General features: G+C 36.9%; 1 protein-coding gene across 1 annotated transcript in view; it reads right to left on the bottom strand.

Annotated features, from left to right (window-relative positions):
* LOC134381046 (phospholipid-transporting ATPase ABCA3-like) overlaps positions 1-18,136 on the bottom strand; it is a 121,070-nt gene that overhangs the window by 60,974 nt on the left and 41,960 nt on the right. Inside the window, exons 13-15 of the mRNA XM_063101133.1 lie at positions 17,803-17,958; positions 17,249-17,459; positions 10,855-11,005 (exon numbers count right to left, since the gene is read on the bottom strand). Coding sequence (XP_062957203.1) covers positions 10,855-11,005; positions 17,249-17,459; positions 17,803-17,958 — 518 coding nt within the window. The remainder of the gene's footprint in view (positions 1-10,854; positions 11,006-17,248; positions 17,460-17,802; positions 17,959-18,136) is intronic.

The raw sequence follows: 18,136 nt of genomic DNA, 5'->3' as shown, positions 1-18,136 counted from the left end.
CACAAGAGAAGAGAAAAAGCTAACACCAAACTTGATGGTTTTTGTATTTATATCTTTTTATTCTAAACTGATGTTCTCATCAGTGCAGAAAATGCAGATCATTCCTCACTTCAATGCTTGTTATAATTTCATGCCTTTGGTAAATCAGAAAGTTGGGACAAACGGAAAGAAACAAACTTGCAGATTGCTGTAGCAAATTGCTTCCCACTCTACTTAATTTTTGGATACACATAATTTTGGTCTTGTAATAAAACTGTTAAGAGACTACGTATGTTAATAACTAACTAGTTGACATGAGCTAACTTATCATCCAAATATACACTATTGTTCCTGTTACTAAGTAAACCAAAAAAAGAAAATAATATTCAATATGAAAAAAAAGACACTTTAAAATAGAAAATAGATAAGAGCAGGAGAACTTGAAGACACAACTGTGTGATTAAATATTCCAGGAAAATCTATGGAAGTCAAGCCAGATGCAATGTAGAGACATCAAGCCTCTTAAAGAACAGTTTTCCTGAGAAGATCTCATAGTACATTGTTTGAAAGAGTATCTTTTCCAGAAACCTCCTGTTCTCAAAATAATCTCCATCATATTCTTTATGAGGAGTAATTGAACCTATCTTTGTACATGGGGGAACTCAAAGTTCTCTCTCTGGGAAAATCTATCAAAATTTCTTCCATATTCAAGCTTAAATTCTATCTAGTTTTGCACATTAGCTCTAATCTTACAACTGAGGTTATATAAAATAGATATAATCCACCTATGTGACAGCTTTTCACATTTTTTAATTTAAAATATGCTTCATTTTTAAAAAAAAATTTTATTGTGGTAAAATATATATAACAAGGTTTGCCATTTTAAGAATTTTTAAACATACAATTCTCTGGACTTAATTGCATTCAAAATGCTGTGTGACTACCACCTCTATTTATTTTATTATTATTATTTTTTAAATTTTATTTTGTCGATATACATTGTGGCTGATTATTGCTCCCCATCACCAAAACCTCCCTCCCTCCTCCCTCCCCCCTCCCCCCGAACAATGTCCTTTCTGTTTGCTTGTCGTATCAACTTCAAGTAATTGTGGTTGTTATATCTTCTCCCCGTTTTTTTTTTTTTTGTGTGTGTGTGTGTGTGTGTGTGTGAATTTATATATTAATTTTTAGCTCCCACCAATAAGTGAGAACATGTGGTATTTCTCTTTCTGTGCCTGACTTGTTTCACTTAATATAATTCTCTCAAGGTCTATCCATGTTGTTGCAAATGGCAGTATTTCATTCGTTTTTATAGCTGAGTAGTATTCCATTGTGTAGATGTACCACATTTTCCGTATCCACTCATCTGATGATGGACATTTAGGCTGGTTCCAACTCTTGGCTATTGTAAAGAGTGCTGCGATGAACATTGGGGTACAGGTATACCTTCGACTTGATGATTCCATTCCTCTGGGTATATTCCCAACAGTGGGATAGCTGGGTCGTATGGTACATCTATCTGCAATTGTTTGAGGAACCTCCATACCATTTTCCATAGAGGCTGCACCATTTTGCAGTCCCACCAACAATGTATGAGAGTTCCTTTTTCTCCGCAACCTCGCCAGCATTTCTTGTTCAGGGTCTTTTGGATTTTAGCCATCCAACCCAATTAAAAAATGGGCAAAAGAGCTAAGTAGGCATTTCTCTAAGGAAGATATACAAATGGCCAACAGACATATGAAAAAATGCTCAACATCACTCAGCATCCGGGAAATGCAAATCAAAACCACACTGAGATACCACCACCTCTATTTATATCCAAAATTTTTTGTCATCCTAAACAGAAGCTCTGTACCCATGAAACAATAACTTCCCATTATTCCTTCCCCCCAGTTTCTGGTGAACTCTAATCTACTTCTGTCTCTGAATTTTTTTCTTTTTCTTTTTTCTTAATTGCTTCGTGATAATTGTATATATTTATGGAGTACAATGTGATATTTGGGTACATTTATATACAGTGTGCAATGATCATATCAGGGTATTTAGCATATCTGTCACCTCAAACATTTGTCACTTGTGTCGGGAACATTCAATATCCTCTCAACTAGCTACTTGAAGTATACAGTAGTTTGTTGTGGGCTGTAGTCTGTCTATATTACTATAGAACAATAGATCTTATTCCTTCCTATCTCTCTACAATTTTGTATCCACTGACCACCCTCTCCCCATCCCCTTCCTCCCCTGTCTTTACCAATCCCTAGCTTAAGCCTTCTAGCAGGAATATAACATGCATTTCTTCCTTTTAGCTTGTAGGAGTTTCACAAAATGATATATAATTCATTTCTTTCTCCTCCTGCTGTCAACCACTGGTTTTTCCTGCACATTACTACCTTCTAGTTCAAGAATTTTAAGCATATATATATATATATTCTCTAGTATGCAGCACTATTCTGACACCTGTCTTACATATCTATTCCTCTGGAGCGCTGCATGCCATTCCCTGCCATATTCTAAACCTAAGTTTCATTCTAATGAGTCTCAGCATTGTTTTACAACAAATTACAACACTGTTTTAAAATTTCAAGACCATTTCCCTTGTGAGATACATTCAATGAATACATATAGATATATGTGGTTAAAAATTATTTCTTTTCTCTTCCATATTACTTATTCAGGTAAGTAAACACATGTTAGAACAATGTCTCACAGAAAGTAAGTGCTCAATTACTGTTAGCTATTGGAATGACCACAGCAGTGCCGTGGTCTAACAGAGGGAGGGAACATTCCTAGCGCTACAAAGTGGAGTGGGGGAAAGGGGGAGGGGGACGGAGGTCGGGGGATAATTGGGCGCGGACAAGTACAACAGTAATTTCTGGTAGTGGGTGTGCCCCCAGTACGAATCTAGCCCTCACATCATGGGCAGGAGGGGGTGACAATTAGCTAGTATCTCATGAATATTCTTAATAAATAAAATAAAATAAAATAAATAAATAAAAATTAAAAAATAAAAGTAAAAAAAAAAAAGGATTTTAGCTGGAATGGAAACCATTAAGAATCTAATCATTATTTTATTCTTTTCATACTATATTCTGAAATAACTGGATCCACAGGTATATTTTTTGTTATTATTTTCTTCTTCCCATTTCTTTTTTTTTTTTTTTTTTATTAATTGTTACTTTTTATTTTCTGGTCCATTTGTCCTGTGTTTTCTGGTTTTTATTTTTATTTTTTTTATTTATTTATTTATTTTTTTAATTTATTTTTTTTACATTTTATTTTGTCGATATACATTGTAGCTGATTAATGCTCCCCATCACCAAAACCTCCCTCCCTTCTCCCTCCCCCCCTCCCCCCCAACCATGTCCTTTCTGTTTGTTTGTTGTATCAACTTCAAATAATTGTGGTTGTTATATCTTCTTACCCCCCCCCGTTTGTGTGTGTATGTGTGTATGTGTGTGTGTGAATTTATATATTAATTTTTAGCTCCCACCAATAAGTGAGAACATGTGGTATTTCTCTTTCTGTGCCTGACTTGTTTCACTTAATATAATTCTCTCGAGGTCCATCCATGTTGTTGCAAATGGCAGTATTTCATTCGTTTTTATAGCTGAGTAGTATTCCATTGTGTAGATGTACCACATTTTCCGTATCCACTCATCTGATGACGGGCATTTGGGCTGGTTCCAACTCTTGGCTATTGTAAAGAGTGCTGCGATGAACATTGGGGAACAGGTATACCTTCGACTTGATGATTTCCATTCCTCTGGGTATATTCCCAACAATGGGATGGCTGGGTCGTATGGTAGATCTATTTGCAATTGTTTAAGGAACCTCCATACCATTTTCCATAGAGGCTGCACCATTTTGCAGTCCCACCAACAATGTATGAGAGATCCTTTTTCTCCGCAGCCTCGCCAGCATTTATCGTTCATAGTCTTTTGGATTTTAGCCATCCTAACTGGGGTTAGATGGTATCTCAATGTGGTTTTGATTTGCATTTCCCGGATGCTGAGTGATGTTGAGCATTTTTTCATATGTCTGTTGGCCATTTGGATATCTTCCTTAGAGAAATGCCTACTTAGCTCTTTTGCCCATTTTTTAATTGGGTTGCTTGTTTTCTTCTTGTAAAGTTGTTTGAGTTCCTTATATATTCTGGATATTAATCCTTTGTCAGATGTATATTTTGCAAATATTTTCTCCCACTCTGTTGGTTGTCTTTTAACTCTTTTAATTGTTTCTTTTGCTGTGCAGAAGCTTTTTAGTTTGATATAATCCCATTTGTTTATTTTTCCTTTGGTTGCCCGTGCTTTTGGGGTCGTATTCATGAAGTCTGTGCCCAGTCCTATTTCCTGAAGTGTTTCCCCTATGTTTTCTTTAAGAAGTTTTATTGTCTCAGGGTGTATATTTAAATCCTTAATCCATTTTGAGTTGATTTTAGTATATGGTGAGAGGTATGGATCTAGTTTCATTCTCCTGCATAACGATATCCAGTTATCCCAGCACCACTTGCTGAAGAGGCAGTCCCTTCCCCAGTGAATAGGCTTGGTGCCTTTGTCAAAGATCAGATGGCAGTAAGTGTGAGGGTTGATTTCTGGATTCTCTATTCTATTCCATTGGTCAGTGTGTCTGTTTTTATGCCAGTACCATACTGTTTTGGTTATTATAGCTTTGTAGTATAGCTTAAAGTCAGGTAGTGTTATGCCTCCAGCTTTATTTTTTTTGCTGAGCATTGCTTTGGCTATTCGTGGTCTTTTATTGTTCCATATAAATGTCTGAATAGTTTTTTCCATTTCTGAGAAAAATGTCTTTGGAATTTTGATGGGGATTGCATTGAATTTGTATATCACTTTGGGTAGTATGGACATTTTCACTATGTTGATTCTTCCAATCCAAGAGCATGGGATATCTTTCCATCTTCTTGTATCCTCTCTAATTTCTCTCAGCAGTGGTTTGTAGTTCTCATTATAGAGATTTTTCACCTCCTTGGTTAACTCAATTCCTAAGTATTTTATTTTTTTGGTGGCTATTGTAAATGGGCAGGCTTTCTTGATTTCTCCTTCTGCATGTTCACTATTGGAGAAAAGAAATGCTACTGATTTTTGTGTGTTGATTTTGTATCCTGCTACTGTGCTGAAATCATTTATCAATTCCAAGAGTTTTTTTGTAGAGGTTTTAGGCTGTTCGATATATAGGATCATGTCATCTGCAAACAGGGACAGTTTGACTTCATCTTTTCCAATCTGGATGCCCTTTATTTCCTTCTCTTCTCTGATTGCTCTGGCTAGTACTTCCAACACTATGTTGCATAGGAGTGGTGAGAGTGGGCATCCTTGTCTAGTTCCTGTTCTTAAAGGAAAAGCTTTCAGCTTTTCCCCATTCAGGATGATATTGGCAGTGGGTTTGGCATATATGGCTTTAATTATGTTGAGATACTTTCCCTCTATACCTAACTTATAGAGGGTCTTTGTCATGAATGAGTGCTGAACTTTATCAAATGCTTTTTCAGCATCTATAGAGATGATCATATGGTCCTTGTGTTTGAGTTTATTAATATGGTGTATCACATTTATTGATTTGCGTATGTTGACCCAACCTTGCATCCCTGGGATGAATCCCACTTGATCGTGATGAATAATTTTTCGTATGTGTTGCTGTATTCTGTTTGCTAGTATTTTAGTGAGGATTTTTGCATCTATATTCATCAAGGATATCGGCCTGTAGTTTTCTTTTTTGGTTATATCTTTACCTGGTTTTGGTATCAGGATGATGTTTGCTTCATAGAATGAGTTTGGGAGATTTGCGTCCGTTTCAATCTTTTGGAATAGTTTGTAAAGAATCGGTGTCAATTCCTCTTTGAATGTTGGTAAAATTCTGCTGTGAATCCATCTGGTCCTGGGCTTTTCTTTGTTGGGAGCCTTCTGATAACAGCTTCAATCTCCTTTATTGTTATTGGTCTGTTCAAATTTTCTACGTCTTCACGGTTCAGTTTTGGGAGCTTGTGTGTGTCCAGAAATTTATCCATTTCCTCCAGATTTTCAAATTTGTTGGCGTATAGTTGTTTATAGTAGTCTCGAATGATTGCTTGTATTTCAGATGAATCAGTTGTAATATCGCCTTTTTCATTTCTAATTTTTGTTATTTGAGTCTTCTCTCTTCTTTTTTTTGTTAGCCATGCTAATGGTTTGTCAATTTTATTTATCTTTTCAAAAAACCAACTTTTTGATTCGTTGATCTTTTGAATTGTTTTTTGGTTTTCAATTTCATTCAGTTCTGCTCTGATCTTAATGATTTCTTTCCGTCTGCTAACTTTAGGATTGGATTGTTCTTGTTTTTCTAGTTCTTTAAGGTGAAGTGTTAGGTTGTTCACTTGCCATCTTTCCATTCTTCTGAAGTGAGCATTTAATGCAATAAATTTTCCCCTCAATACTGCTTTTGCAGTATCCCACAGGTTTTGGTATGATGTATCATTGTTTTCATTAGTTTCAATAAACTTTTTGATTTCCTGCTTGATTTCTTCTTGGACCCATATGTCATTAAGTAGAATGCTGTTTAATTTCCATGTGTTTGTATAGTTTCCAGAGTTTTGTTTGTTATTAATTTCTAGTTTTAATCCATTGTGGTCTGAGAAGATACATGGGATAATTCCAATTTTTTTGAATTTATTGAGACTTGATTTGTGACCTAATATGTGATCTATCCTGGAGAATGATCCATGTGCTGATGAGAAGAATGAATATTCTGAGGTTGTTGGGTGGAATGTTCTGTAGATATCTGCCAATTCCAATTGGTCTAGAGTCTTGTTTAGATCTTGTGTTTCTCTACTGATTCTTTGCCTAGATGATCTGTCTAATATTGACAGTGGAGTGTTCAGGTCCCCTGCTATTATGGTATTAGTGTCTATTTCCTTCTTTAGGTCTAATAGAGTTTGTTTTATAAATCTGGCTGCTCCAACATTGGGTGCGTACATATTTATGATTGTTATGTCTTCTTGATGCATCAGTCCTTTTATCATTAAGTAGTGTCCCTCATTGTCTCTTTTTATGGTTTTTAGTTTAAAGTCTATTTTGTCAGATATAAGAATAGCCACTCCAGCTCGTTTTTCTTTTCTGTTTGCATGGTAAATCTTTTTCCATCCTTTTACTCTTAGTCTGTGTGAATCTTTATGGGTGAGGTGGGTCTCTTGTAGGCAGCATATAGTTGGGTCCTGCTTTTTGATCCAGTCAGCCAGTCTGTGTCTTTTAATTGGGGAATTTAAGCCTTTAACATTAAGAGTTGTTATTGAAAGGTGTTGATTTATTCTTAGCATTTTATTGGTTGTTTGGTTGTCTTAGGTGTCTTTTGTTCCTTGCTTTCTGATTTACTGTTTGGTTTCTTTGTTTGTTGGTTCCTTAGGTTGTAGATAGTGTTTTTGTTAGCTTGTTTTCTCTTCATGAATGCCATTTTTATTGTACTAGCGGGTTTAGATTTTTCTTAGGTTTTTATGGCAGTGGTAGTTATTTTTCAGGAACCAAACCCAGTACTCCCTTGAGGATTTCTTGTAAGGGTGGTCTTGTGGTAGTGAACTCCCGCAGTTTTTGTTTGTCTGAGAAATATACTATTTGCCCCTCATTTCGGAAGGATAGCCTTGCAGGGTAGAGTATTCTTGGCTGGCAATCTTTGTCTTTTAGTATTTTGAAAATATCATCCCATTCCTTTCTAGCTTTTAGGGTTTGTGATGAGAAGTCTGATGTTAACCTGATTGGGGCTCCCTTATAGGTGATTTGACGCTTCTCTCTTGCAGCTTTTAAGATTCTCTGTTTGTCTCTGAGTTTTGCCAATTTGACTATGACATGTCTTGGAGAAGGCCTTTTTGGGTTGAATACGTTTGGAGATCGTTGAGCTTCCTGGATCTGAAGATCTGTGATTTTTCCTATACCTGGGAAGTTTTCTGCCACTATTTTGTTGAATATGTTTTCAATGGAATCTCCATTTTCCTCCCCTTCTGGAATACCCATGACTCGGATATTTGAGCGCTTGAGGTTGTCTGATATCTCTCTCAGATTTTCTTCCATGTCCTTGATTCTTTTTTCTTTCTTTTTGTCTGCTTGTGTTATTTCAAACAGCCCATCTTCAAGTTCAGAGGTTCTCTCTTCAACTTCGACAAGCCTGCTGGTTAAACTCTCCGTTGTGTTTTTTATTTCGCTGAATAACTTCTTCAGTTCAGCAAGTTCTGCTACATTTTTTTCAGGACATTGATTTCCTTGTATATTTCCTCTTTCAGATCCTGTATACTTTTCCTCATTTCATCATGATGTCTAGCTGAGTTTTCTTGTATCTCATTCAGTTTCCTTAGAATTATCACTCGAAATTCCTTATCAGTTATTTCAAGGGCTTCTTGTTCTATAGGATCTAGAGTATGAGATTTATTAACTTTTGGTGGTGTACTTTCTTGATTTTTTGTATTTCTGGTGTCTTTTTTTTGGTGTTTATTCATTGTGGCAGGGGGTTTCACAGTCCACCGGTTTAAGACTAATGACTAACTAGGATGTTGCTGTGGTTGCCAATTTGGTATGGCTCCCGCCGTGACTGCTCAGTTGGCCTCTAGTGTCTTGTGTGTGTGGTTGCCTCGGGTCTTGGGCTTCTCCGGGGATCCACCTTTCTGGTCAGCTTGGACTCTGCTGGGCTGGTGGATCACGTACCACAGGGTGTGTGATCTCTGTTGAGCTTTCACTTTCTGTACAGGACTTCTCCCCGTTCAGTGTGCTCTGGCCCAGGCTGTTAGATCGTGCAGTGGCGACCCCACCAGGTGTGTGGTTTCTGTCGAGTCTCCGCCTCCCTGGCCGCACGTCTCCCCCCTCTGTGCACACTGTGCTGGGTTGGGGCGTGTCTTCTGCACCCCTCGTCTATCAGCTGGGCCTTCAAGACCCTGCTCAGCACCGCCTCGCCCAGGAAGTCTACCAGGTTTCTGCTAGGCACAGACGACCAGTCTCTCTGGGTGCCTTTGTAGCACTGTGTAGATCTTTCTCGGGTCTTGTTCACCTTTGTATCCCCCCGGTATAAACCGAATCTAGTGCCCGCCTGCAGCCTGCTCTCCGGCAGGTTCAAGCAGACCTGGGAACTCTCCTACCACACTATTCCCAACCAGAAATTCGTTAGGCTTTTTTCCAAACTGGTGGTCGCAGAGATGGTATCTGCCTCCCAGTAACAGGAAGTTTACCGGGGCCGGAGTCCAGGGTGTGGTGGAGTGACAGTCGGCCCGCCCGTACTTCCTAGCCCTCCCAAAACTGGTCGGGACGCCCCACACCCCCAGCCCTGCCAGAGAACCGTGGAGGGAGTGGGAGAGGAGGTCGGCCCGCAGGGTCCGGAAAGCCCCGCGCCAGGCCAAGCAAGTGGGAGGGCTCAGTGATGGCCGAGCAGGGCGGAGCTGCCCGCACCTGGGAAAATGGAGGCAGCACCGGGGCAATGAGTGGCCTGGTGGTGCAGGCGGGGAGCCGCGTGGGCATCCACCCCCCGAACAGAGCTTTGCCAGGGATCACTCACAGTGCTGTGCCAGGTCGGGCGCTCGCTCTGTCTCTGGTTTGTTGCCTTCCGTGTTCTCGGCGCTGCCGCCTCCTCTTCTTCCCATTTCTTAAAAACTCACCCTGTTAGAGAAAACTTCATTCTGAGCAAATGTATTTTCTCTAAATTCATGATTTTCATTTTATTCTGTACTGAGTCTGTCATTCCATATCTGGATTTATGGAATAGAAAGATTCCTATTTCTTTCTTCTATATCTGAATGATTAGTAAGAAGATATGATAAACATCATCTGCTTATAAATCCTTCCGTTTCCTCTTTTAGATGTAATCATAGCATGGTGTTTCTGATCTCTTCTGAGAATGTCATTTGTGTCCATATGAAACAGGATAAGCAGGTAGTATAATGAGTTTAAGCAAGTGCTTTATCTGTGTATCCCCTTTGGACAGCTTTTGTAGCTCCAGATGGATCATAACTACCACACTGGGTTAAGGTACCAGCATAAAACCTGGCTCCCACCTTTGCTGAATGAGTCAAATACTTTGAATCTCTAGGGAAACATAGCTAGAAATTTCTTTCTGATTCTCTGTTCTATTTCATTATTTTACTCCAGCTCATGACTAGGTTTTTGGTTCTGCTCCACCATCTGATCACGCTGCCTCTTGCTGCTGTTTCTCAAAATTTTCCAGTTTATTGAGTAAATAAAATTCAAATGATGCCATTCCTCTTCCCTTTCTTTCTCCTATGTGACGTGTCCCCCTTTTTCCTTGAAAAGGAGAAATTAAAGTCCTTCTTTGTATCTCATGAATATTCCTAACCAATAAGAAAGAAAGAAAGAAAGGAAGGAAGGAAGAAAGAATATGACAAGTGGTTTGAGTCTAGGGAATGCCAAACAAGCACTTACTTATATATGGGAAGAAGATAAAAATATAATACTCTGAAAATCACTGATGAATATTCTTAGTTTCCATTTCCTCTTCTCAGGATGGTCATCCCAGGTAGAGTTATTATTCTTTGTGAGTTCCTCTGATGAATAAGTTGGCTGACTGGTGCATTCAAACTGCTTGTTTGCTCTGGGTACTTGTCATCCTGACTCCAAGAGCCACCATGTAAGCTGTCTCATTTTTTCTCTTCTTATTTTCATATGTCCCTTTACTCCACTCACCAGGAGTAAGTTTTACTCTACCAAGAACATACCATCAGTTATCACCAATTAACACCAGGAAGCTACGGCATCTCTCTTCAGTACAAGCAGCAGCCATGACAGCAGTTTTGTCTTGTTAATAAACTCTACTTGCTAAGCCTGAGGAAACCAGGAAAAGCAACAATTATTTCTGGCTATCTAAAAATCAACCATTTAGCGCTCTCTGGAGTCATACCTGTGTATGTACTCTTTGGGGAGAATAAATGATAATTCAGTCCCAACGTTGTTCTCCAAAGTGGCTGTTGGTATGTAATAATGAATTAATTTTGATATTACTTCCACATTACAGTGACGCTCCTTCACCATGACTATATGGTATCCGGCACCTTAGAAAATACATTTAGAAGAACAAATAAAACAATTTTATACTTCCCATACTCTTGTCCAGGTGAGCTAGAAGATAAGGCATGTTATGAATCATTTGATTACAACTCTAAGGAGCCTAATAAATACTTCTTTATAATTTCATTTATTTTCATGGGGACTGAAAATGATCTGGATTATATAACCAGATAAATGAGAGATAGGAAGAAAAACCTGTGTTATCTGGCTTCTCATCCTATTGCTGAAATCTGAGAGGACAAGATTAATATTATACAGATATTTATTGGGTGCCTATTATATGTCAGGCAATAAATAACTCAGATAAAAAAATCTCCCTTCAGAGATGTAAGAAATCTTTTCAAAGACATCTGTGCCTTCACTAGGGACACTGCACTAGCCTTCCAGAAGCTAGGGGTGGTGTGGTGGGGTAGTGGAGAAAAATCCCTCCAGGGCACTCCAGGGCTTTATGAAAAACATAAAGTGGCATTAAGACAGCTCAGGACAGGACAACGGAGCTGAGAGAAATACCTCTGTGGCACAAGTCCTTCACCAATATGGCCTTCTGAGGACTTGGGAGAGGGCAGCAGGGTAGAGAAAAGTCTTTTAAGGAACAGAAAACAGAGAACATTGATGGAGAGCAAAGCATATTTGTCAAATTCAAGAGGCTGGCAACTGGCCTGTAGCTTAAGGAGATCTCCATAGTTTCATCCGTGCACAGATCCACAGTTCTGTTAAGAATAAAATTCTGATTCCATTCCCAAGCCATTTGAAGACAGTGATAAATAGAATCTAAATAAAGCTACAACACACTCAAATACAGATTATGACTCAATCTCTCACAATAGTGGCCTGACAGAGACAAAGGTGTACCATTTTCTGAGATTAAATATTAAATATTTTAGTCTCTACTGTTATTTTATTCACAATACCTGTCATAAAAATTACAAAACATGCAAATGAACAGGAAAATATGAGCTTTATGACAGAAAAATCAATAGAAGCAAACATAAAGATTGGCCCAGATGTAGAAGTTATAAAATGAAGACTTTAACCCTGATAAATAGGTTAAATAATCTAGCAGAAATAGAGAAAAACATGGTGTGAATAGATGAGCAATTTCTGCAGATTAATGAAAACTATAAAAAAGAACCAACTGGAAATACTGGGAAAACTACACCAAAAATAATTTATTCAATAGTCTCAATAGCAAACTAGACAGAGGAGAAGAAAAAAATCAATAAACTTAAAAGCAGGTCATTAAAAATGATACAATATCTAGAATAAACAAGGAACTCAACAGCAAAAAAAAAAAAAGATTAAAAATGGGCAAAGGAGCTGAATAGACATTTCTAAAAAGAAGATATACAAATAGCCAATAGGTATACAGAAAAATTCTCAACCTTACTAATGATCAGAGAAATGCAAATCTAAACAACAACAAGATATCATCTTACCCCAGTTAGAATGGCTATTATCAAAAAGACAAAATATAACAAATGCTGGCAAGGATATGGAGAAAAAGGAACTCATACATTGTTGGTGGGAATGTAAAGCAGGGACAGCTGATCTGCATCCCAATCAGCATAGGACCACTCAGAGGAGACTGGTCAGGAATATAGAATTTCATGGGGTACAGTTTGATGAAAAGACTCAGACCCAGATCAGAGTTACTAAACAACCCAGGTGCACTGAGTCTCTGCAGAGCCAGAAGTACCTATAAAGTCAACCATTATAAACTGTGCTGCACAAAAGGCCCTCCCTAGGGAAGCAGCAGGAAAGCAGAAATTAAGCTAAACCACAGAGCTCAAGTACTAGTTCCAACAGGAAGTTTACCCACTTTAGAAGTAAGCAAAGGACAAAAAATTAGTTCCAGCTCAGACACACTGCAAGTGCCTCAGGTCCGCCCAGCGACATAAGGCATGGAGCCAGAGACTGGATTCCCCCTCCCCCCACAACTAGGCACACCGCTAGTGCCAAGGACCATGCCAAAAACATCACCTCCATGTGGGTGGCCCACCACAGCCACCACAATAACCATGGCTGCTGTGAAAGCATCTAGATGCCACAACCACCATGCAGATGGTCCTCCAGCCACTGGAGTGCACTGACACAAGGAGAGTCACCAGCAGAGATAAAGAAGAGGATGTCTCTCTCCACAAATCCCATTCCAGAGTGACAGAAGCAGCATCTGCTCTACGATAATATTGGGGGACCTGATCACACCTCTCAGCATTGGACAGATCATCTAGGCAACAAATCAACAAAGTAACCATTATTCTTTCAGAAGGAGAAAAGAAATCTAGGGTAATTAGAGGGGGTAGTGGGTAGGGGGAGGGGAATGGGGTGAGACTGGACAAGGGGCATAAAGAATAATTCTGATTTGTAACAATATATATGCTAGTAATATCGAGTTGATCAACATATCTCAACATTGAACACCCAAAATATGTATAGTCAATTATGATTCAATAAAAATAAAAATGAAAGAGAGAGAGAGAGAGAGAAATTAAAACATGCCTGATAAACAAAATCTGAGCATTCACAAGCAGTGGACCTGTCTTGCAAGAAATGCTATATGGAGTCCTTCATGTTGAAATAAAGATAAGCTAGGTAGTAACGTGAGCAGAGATTTTGTACATTAAAGTTAATATAAATTAAAATTAGATTGTTATAACTTTAGGATGTAAATGTAATTACCATGGTAACCAAAAAGAAAATATTTATAAAATATACACAAAAAGATATGAGAACAAAAAAGATATGAAAACTAAATCAAAACATTTCAAAACAAAACAAAAACAAAAACAAAAAACCCAAAAAACCTAAACAGGAAAGAAGGCAGGAAGGGAGGAAATGAGGGACAAAAGACATATGTAAAAAGAAAAAAGAGTGATTTACTCCTTGTTAGTAATTACTTTAAATGTAAATAAATTAAACTCCATTCAAAAGACATGAACTAATGGAAAATCTAAATAGCCTTATATATATATATATATATATTTTTTTTTTTTAAAAGGAATTTTAACTTTAAAAAAAAAACTTCCCCAAAAGGAATATTCAGGTCCAAATGACTTCATCGATTAATTCAAACACATAAGAAAGAAACAGTAATAACCTTACATAAATGCTTTTAGACATTTAAAGGAGAAGGGAACACTTCTGAATTCACTTTATGAAGCTAACATAAACCTGATATAAAGAATGGATAGAGACTTCAAGAAAAAACATATAAACCAAAGTCTCTCATGAAATCCATATTAGTTAATTAAATCCTGCAATTTATAAATAATACATCATGATTAATATGGTTTATCCCAGAAATGAAAGATTGGCTTATCTTTCAAACATAAATCAATGTAAATCAGCACATAATTTTTAAAAAATCATGTGATTCTCTCACTAGATGCAGAAAAAGCATTGACAAAATTCAACATCTATAGCTTTTTTTTTTTTTTATTAAAAGATGACTGGTAAGGGGATCTTAACCCGTGGCGTTGGTGTTATCAGCACCACACGCTCCCAAATGAGCCAAGGGCTGGCCCTTATAGCTTATTTTTAAGAACCTTCTAGCAAAAGAGAAAATTTGGAAAATTTACCAAACTGATAAAAGGCCACTGGGAAATTCTTCAGGAAATTTCCTACTTAATGATGTATCAAGATCAAGATCGAGAACAAAGCAAGACTGTCCACTTTCACCACTTCCATTCAAGATTTCACTGCAAGTCCCATATAAGGCAATAAGCCAAGAGAAAGAAACAAAAGGCATACATATGGGAAAGGAGGAAGCAAAGCCTTTTTGATTCAGAAATGACAGGCTTGCATATAGAATCTACAAAAATACCATCAGACCTAATGTGTGAATAAACAAATTCACAGGATCCAAGATCAATATAAATATCATCGTATACATAAACGCTAGAAGAGAAATAATTGGAAAATGAAGATAAATGTGTAATATCATTTACGTAAAATACAAAATGAAATACTTTGGAATAAATCTTCACACTGAACACAGCAAAATATAGACAAAAAGTGATTAAATGAAACCTAAATAAATCAAGAAGTAACACCAAGTTTATATATTGGAAGATTCAATATTGTTAAGATGACCATTCTTCACAAAATTATATATAGATTCAAAACCATCCCAATCAAACATTCTACAAGGCATTTTTTTTTTTTTTGTAGAATTTGACAAAATGACTCAGATTTGTATGGAAATAAGAAGGGCCTAAAATAGCTCAAGCAAATTTGAAAAAGAAAAATGTTGGCAAACACATGCTACCTGTTTTCAAGACTTATAGTATTCATGACCTATAGGTCAACGAAATAGAATAAAGAATCAAATAGTAGATGCACTTAGAGGGAGTCAATTGATTTTCATCAAAGATGCCAGAACATTTCAATAGGGAAATGGATGTGTTTTCAACAAACGGTTCTGGATGGTCATGTGGAAAAAATCAGCATCAACACTTACCTAATACCACTCGCAAAAATCAACTTGAAATAGATCATAAACCTTTAGAAGCTACAACCATAAAGAATCAAGAAAAAATATATAGGAGAATATCTTCACAACCTTTATGTAGGCAAAGGTTTGCTAGAAAGGACACAAAACCTTAAATTTTACTCATCAAAAGATACCATTAAAAATGAATAGGCAAGCAACTCACTGGAGAAGTATTCACAGTACATATATCAGACAAAATACTTGCATCAAGAAGATGTGAAAGAACTACAAACTTAAAATAAAAAAGACAAATAACTTTTAATAGTGAGCAAAAGACTTGATCAGATTCTTCACAAAATAATTTATACAAATAGCCAAATTATACATGAAAATGTACTCATACATATAATTATTCTTCAGGGAAATGCAAATTAAAGCCACAAGAGATACTGTTTCACACCCACTAGAACAACTTAAATTCAAAAGACAACACCAAATTGTTGGTGTGGATATGGAGCAAGTGGAGTTTTCAAACATGCTGGCTGATGTAAAATATTACAAACACTTTGAAGAGCCTTTTGGCAGAACATACACATAATCTTTGACCAAGTGCTACAACTACTGAGTACCAAAATACTCTACTACTAAGTATGTTTATCCAAGATAAATTTTTACCCAAGAGAGTTTTTTATAAGCAAGTTTATAGCACATTTGTTCATTATTGTTCATTATATTTAAAAACTGAAATGACCTATAACAACCTAAAACTCCATGAATGTATGTGCTATTGATATTTGAAACAGTATATCTCAAATATATTCTGTCAAAGTAATCAGAAACACACAAAAATATGATATATAATGCATTTATATGACACTCAAGAATAGGTGAAACTAATGAATAGTAATAAAAATCGGAAAGTAGTTGCCTCTGGTGGAGGTGAATTGATGGAAAAAGGGAACTTGCTGGAGTCATGGAACTATTTTGTATTTTGTTTTGCTTGGAGCCGAATGGGTATATAAAACCAAAAACTCATTTAACTGAATATGAAAGATATTGTACTGTATACAAACTATACTTCGATTAAAGATGAATAATGAACAAGGTAATGAATAAATTGTGTATTTTATTAAGCTTGTGACTAAGGGAAAAGATGAAAAGAAATGAAATATTGAAGATGAGATGTTATCTTATTTAGGGGGCCAAAGACGACTGATGCATAGGTAATTTTGAATAATGACCTAAAAGAGGTAAGGAAGATATTAGCACATATTTGGTATTTTCCATTTTAGAAAAATTCTTCTTTACATTGGAATGAATTATTTGGCTCATATATAGAAGCAATTGAATACTGGTTTGACAAACAGAAGCAAGGAGCTGAGATATCTGATTCCCTATATTTCCTCCATAATCCATCAATCTACCTGTCTGTCTCGTTTATCATCAAACATCTATCTACCTATCTGTCTCTATCTACCTATCTATATCTATCATCAATTACGTTGAAGGCACAACTGCATTCAAACAAATTTCAATTTAAGTAGAAGCCTTATGGGAGAAATTAACATGAACTTTGGATAACACAATAAAAATAAAAGTGGGAAATAATTTTGAGTTTTGAGGAAAATGTATTATTTCAAAGGGCACATAGTTGAACACTAATTATGAGGACAGAGGGAATCACTGAAGTTTTGGGTAGATAGAAAAAAAAAAGAAAATAAAAGAAGAAAAGAAAAATTGTGTTAGAAGAATATTAATACATCAATATCCCAAGAATTATAAAAGGGAGAGAAACCATATATCTTTTTCAGGAAAATTGAAGAGCCACAGCACTGCAGGGATCCATTGACCATGATGGCAATGCGGTCACCCAGGACATCAGCTTCATCCATGTAGTGGGTGGTCAGTAAGATGGTACGATCCTCTTTATATTGCTGAAGGAGATCCCAGGTGGCCCTCCTTGAGGCTGGGTCCATTCCAGATGTTGGCTCATCAAGTATCACCACCTAAAGACCAGGAGAACAATTCTGCAACCATTGCTAAACATTATGTACCATGCTACTAGTGTCTTCCCACTCATGGGACTTACTTGGTTTTGCTTTTCAATCAGTTGTCCAGCTAAGCTAATACATTTAGATAAAACTGAATTAGGAATGCTGGAATAGTTCCAAACCTGTGGCCATTTTATACCAACAAGGTTGATAATGTAAATTTCACCTGAGTTTCATTTAGAAGGTTCCCGTTAGAGCATTAGATCCATATCAACCCTCAGGTTTGTATCAGTTGATTCTTTTAGAGCAGTGTGCAGTGGGGATCCAGTTTTGGATATTTTTTGTTTGTTTGTTTTACCTTGGAGCCCCCCATAAGTGCTATAATGATGGACAGCTTGCGCTTCATTCCTCCACTCAGTGACTGTGAGAATGCATCCCGCTTTTCCAGCAGATTAAAAGCAGACAACATGGGGTCAGTTTCCACAGGACTCATCTGTTTATGTACTCCTTTCATCTAGATAGAGGAGCCAGAGTTTACATGGTGTTTCCAATTATATTGTTAGAAACATTTTTATCTATTCATTTATTTATTTTTATTGAAACACAGTTGATTGTACATGTCTGTGGAGTACAGAGTTGAATATTAATACCTGTGTAATATGCGATGCTCAAATCAGGATAATTAGTTTATT

The sequence above is a fragment of the Cynocephalus volans genome, chromosome 6, assembly GCF_027409185.1.
Source record: "Cynocephalus volans isolate mCynVol1 chromosome 6, mCynVol1.pri, whole genome shotgun sequence".
Lineage (NCBI taxonomy): Eukaryota > Metazoa > Chordata > Mammalia > Dermoptera > Cynocephalidae > Cynocephalus > Cynocephalus volans.
The sequence above is the reverse complement of the archived record's forward strand: the minus strand, read 5'-3'. Positions and strand labels throughout refer to the sequence as shown.